Source organism: Anopheles cruzii, chromosome 3, assembly GCF_943734635.1.
Source record: "Anopheles cruzii chromosome 3, idAnoCruzAS_RS32_06, whole genome shotgun sequence".
NCBI lineage: Eukaryota > Metazoa > Arthropoda > Insecta > Diptera > Culicidae > Anopheles > Anopheles cruzii.
Genome location: NC_069145.1, coordinates 22325494 through 22330493, shown reverse-complemented (window position 1 = coordinate 22330493; position 5000 = coordinate 22325494). Strand labels below are relative to the sequence as shown.

Below are 5000 nucleotides of genomic sequence, written 5' to 3'. Positions count from 1 at the left end.
CAGTTTAGTGGAAGCTCAGCTACATTGGGCTAAAGTTGGCGTAATGAGTTCTAAGGTAAGCGATGGGCGAGCTAAGTATCAATCGTTGTTTGCTAACGACCTAGAATGCTGTTTCTATTCATAACGGATGCACACAAACCAAACACGTTTTCTTCATCTACTATTTGGTGGCAACTTCCGGAAAACCGTCCGCAAAGAATTCGCACCGATGGATTCAGGGAGTGTGGCATTCGTACTTCCACAGCCCCAAAGCTAATCGCTAGTGTGCCGAAGCTGCAGCGTTCGATCACCAGTTAGAGCGGGTTACAGGGAGTTAGTGGTGGTGGTGGTGGTGGTGGTTATAAAAGTAGATCAGAAGTAGTAGGAATGGTATCAAGAACGCTATCGATAGTAGGTACACGTGAAATGAACGAGCTTAGAATTAAAGCTTACACATTCCGCTACATCTACTTGCTAATGGTTCAAAAACGCATGCTAAATATGAAACCGTTCAAAACAAATCAGAAAACTGCATTGCTAGATATTGCCGACAGCGGAACGCATCCGCATCCGCGGTGGGTAAGTTTGAAAGTAATTTTCGGCACCAAACAAAACACACACACATACGCGCAAAACGCACGCGCGTCCGAAGGACACGGGCGAAACACACATCGACAGCGGTGTAACGAAACTTAACAAAAAATAGTTTAAAAGCTGCCGAGCTCGCGAGCTGTAGCTGCTGGAGGCCTCGGACCCTTCGGCATGGATGGAACCACACGGGGCTCCTGGATTACTGGAACAATTACACAGGAAGAGCCGGGTGGCCGCCCGGATCTTTACCGAGACCATCGAAACTATTCACAAACTGGCTGGTGCTCGCAAATTGCCGTCGTGGTTTCAGTATATTTATGTATTTTTTTGTTTGTTTGGTTGTTTTGGTTTTCTTGCTCTAACATGGCTAAGGCGAACACAAGTTGCAATAGAAAAAGGCGCTGCACGCAGTGTTAAAAACACGATTGCATATTTTTTTGTTGTTGTTAAATATTGCAGTAAATGTAAGTCGCCGTACTAGCGTAAATGTAAAGTAAAACTCTTTGGACTAAGCGTAATATAGTAAAGCGAAAGAAGCAAGTTGAACAGATTTTGCTCATAAACGATTATTTACCGAATGGATTCTAATTTGTTTTTTTTTTAAGTATATAACAAACGGTAAAAAATAAGGAAGTAAAAGCGCTTTCTCTTTCTCTTAATTACCTTCAAAATAAGGCTGCTCTTAGAAAAACCTGCCTTTTCTTTTTGAAAGGATCTCCCTCTTCGATTAGAATGCTTTTTTTGTAGGTTTTGTAGTATCTAAAGTTGTATATAAAATAATCGATTAAAAATGACGGTTTTTATTTGATTAATGCACAGTACATAGTATCGGTGGTGGTGATTGTTGGCGTGGCTGGTGTGGTGGATGGGCTGGTGGCGGTGGGTGGTTGGATGGATTCCGGTAGGTGAGAATGGTGGTTTGTAAGAATGCAAAATGGTAGATTCCGACACAGTGTGTGTGCTGGTGTGAAACAGCGCGGAAGGGTGAAACTCTTCACAACGACGGGAAAGTCCGCGGGTGTAATGAGCTGTCCGTTAAATAAATGGTGGGGGCCAACGTGGGATGTAAAGCAGAGAGTACACCGGGAGGGGACGGGAGCCAGCAGGGGTCCATAAAATATTAGATAAACAAGAAAAAACAAAACACCAACCAAAGATACGGATCGAACGGAATCGATGATAGAAACGGGCGATGGGGTTATTTATTATTCTTAGCGAACGGGTTTGATGAAGCGCCCGTTGGGCTCATGTGCACAGGCTTAAAATGAAGCAGATAGTTTAACTTGGGGATGTTTTTTTACGCTCAACGACACGTAGTTTACGAACGAACTCAACTGAACGATATGTTTATCAACAAAACACACTGACAGCTCTACCAGGCGGTCCTAAGGAAGCGAAATGTGTGGTGTGTCCGCGAAAACTGTGATGGAATGGTTTATTATCATATCCTGCCCTTGGAGGACGCATCGTCGCCTCGCCTCTTGAACGACTCCTTCACTCGACAAGCTAATGGGTTCCGAACTGGTAGCGAGTGAAGCACACGAACACTAACGAGCGTTGGGGCACTTTTGTTTGATTTTGAATAGTTTGACAAACGGGGAAAATACCCTATTTTTGGCCGCCAAAGCTCTTCAATGTTCTGTCCCTGTTCTGACCGTCGGTGTGTCAACGCCACAGGATTAACGTTAACATTACTATCGCAGCTGCTTCGAATGCCGGGCTTTCTAGCACTCCTACGTCACACCTGTACCACAACAGCTTATTGTTCTAAATGATCAACATTGGGATTGGTTGGATGGAAATGTAAATATATCTAAACCATCGAAAGCGGTGTGTGAGTAGCGAAATGTAGAAAATGGTAAATTACGTTCCCGAAGGTTAGGTGGTGATCGGATGATCGGAAAAGCTGTGATGGTAATTTGTTTTTGTTTTAATTTTGGTTCGAATGGATTTAGTTGGTAGTGGCTCTAGTCTCATATTTACGATGATTGTTTGAACAAAACTAACAACACACACACACACACACGCATACACACAAAAAGAGGAACAAATAGCTATTTTTTGTGTTTGTTTTGAAAGTTCAAAGAGTAGTACCGGATTGCGGTGGACGATTTGCGGAAGAACCAATGGGTAGGTGGGCAGTCGCATCGAATCGGAGGTTGGTTGGAGAAAAAAAATAATCACAGAACCATTGTTCATCATAGTTTTACGCTACGCTATCGTGAGTTCGCAATCGACAACAGTTATCCGATGGCTCCGTCTGAAGTCGTCTCGCTTCAAGATCGCGATCATACTCTTCAAACGGTAACCGCTAAACCGCATTTACACTGCTCAACTAAGGACACACATCCGGACATGATACATACAGACACAGCGTGGGGAACTAAGAACTGCGAAATAGAACACTCATTGTGACCGGTGAAGAGGAGCAGCAGAGTTGGGCAGACTACGACAGCGCAATCATTTTCATAAAACTGTTAGTTCTTAGGACTTTGGGACTTTAAGGTGCTGCCTTTTTTTCGTTTTCCAATGCCTGTACAACTCAGAGCTAACGTAATAATTCCGATGAAAACATTCCATCCAATTACTGACTTGATCGCTCCCTTCGATTTTGTTTTGCATTAAACTGAATAGGCGAATCGATCCGAAAGGTGCAGTGGTGCAGTCTAGTCTACTTTAGATGTTCCTTCCATCATTTTATTGCTTCCGAAATATACGAAATGCCAGTGTAGAGTTTACGAAACTCATTAAACGTCTAGAGCTGCTGAGGGTCCCTTTGAAGGATCAACACAACCTACGATCGTGATCTTAACCTAGCACACGGTGAAATTGTACGTTCCGGCCAATGTTTGATGTTGAAATGACTCATTGCTCATGTCGTGCGTTTGTGTGACTGGGAATTGTGTATGGTGTTTCGAAATGTGTGTGACAATAAGAAAAACAGCCCCAAACCCCACAACCAAAGCACCTGCAAACCAACACAAGGCAAGCACGGTCATACCCCGTTCCCGTGTCCCGTGTCCCCCCGGGCGCGCACACACAACACTCAACTCAACATAACGGACGCAAGGAGAACAGAAAATCAACAAAGAGAATGGAAAAGTCGCCAAAAAACGGAAACCGCGGAAAATTATCTCCTTCAGCTTTTAAGCGTACTGTTCGGGAGTGAAACGGTGTCAAAAATCAAAGCTCGGTGGGCGGTGAGGTGCGCTGGGTGATTGTGTGGTGCTCTGTGCTGGCGAATGTTACCCCGCGAATGGAACATCTTCCGGTCAAACAAATAAAATCGCGCCCCCCCCCCCCCCGGGATTCGTGGCAAAGCAGCGCGGACGCGGCGTGTGTGCGGCTTCCTGTCGCTAGTGGTGTGGCAGGCTAGGGAACGGATCACTCCTACCAAACACACACTCACGCACAACACACGGAATGCAATGCTCGTGACGGCAAAAATACACAAACACACACACTAAACTCGGGGGTTGAAAGCCAAAGCAGCAAAACGTGGGTGGCGCGAATGGAGTTTGAGAAAACCCATAAAAGAAGTACCAAAAAACCGAACGTCGGAACGGAAAACGTCGAAAACTGTGTCAAAACTGAAAGCCGAAGTCGCAAAACAGAAGAGCAGAACAGAAGCGAGAGCGAAATCTCGCCCCACCGGAAACGGAAAAGTCGAGTGGTGGTCGGTCGAGAGCGAATTTCAGTTGGCGGGCGGCGAACGGTTTGAAGTGTGTGGAAACATGGCGAATTTGTTGTGGAATTTTGGAGTGTATGTGTCCGATTATCGTTTATAGCACAGCAAGGTACGCGCGCGAACCAACGTAAAGGTAAAACGTAAGTACGTAATGTGGCGAATCGCACGTTGAACAGGCGGAACAAGCGGACGGGTTGTACTTACATAAACTTCCTCCCACTGGGAAACGTATCGCACAAGCCGAGAAAGCCGCAGAAGCCGCACCAGCGACAGAAGCTTGGCCAGTCTCAGGATGCGCAGGGCTCGGCCGGCGTGTAGCAGTTGAAACGAGTCGGAAAAGTCCTGCGAATGGCACAGAGAGAACCGGAGGGCACCCGGTGAGATCGAGTGTGTGTGAGTGACCGGGCCGTAGCCTACTGAACCGTTAACGGCGTGAACGGCGGCGTTGGAAACGGAAAGCTCAATCGCTAGGACTCTCCCTGCAACTACTGGCGCTGTGACGCGGAACATCCAAGATCTCTACTCACAACCAGACAGCGCACAACTCGAATAAAGCAAAAAGGAATCAAACGGACGCGGACAAAACGGACGAATCGCTACGCGCCGCCCAGTCAACGGTTAAGCGGCAATCGCAAACGATCAAAACCAACCGCAACACGCCGCTGCCGCCATAGAACGTGTTTTCCATGCCATCCTTACCTGACTGTACTTTTGCATCTGGAAAATAGAAACAAAAAACAAA

General features: G+C 46.2%; 1 protein-coding gene across 1 annotated transcript in view; it reads right to left on the bottom strand.

The window, feature by feature from the left end:
* The window catches only part of LOC128270059 (uncharacterized), a 22797-nt gene that overhangs the window by 8119 nt on the left and 9678 nt on the right, over nt 1-5000 (bottom strand). Inside the window, 3 exon segments of the mRNA XM_053007463.1 lie at nt 1234-1329; nt 4463-4600; nt 4958-4975. Coding sequence (XP_052863423.1) covers nt 1234-1329; nt 4463-4600; nt 4958-4975 — 252 coding nt within the window.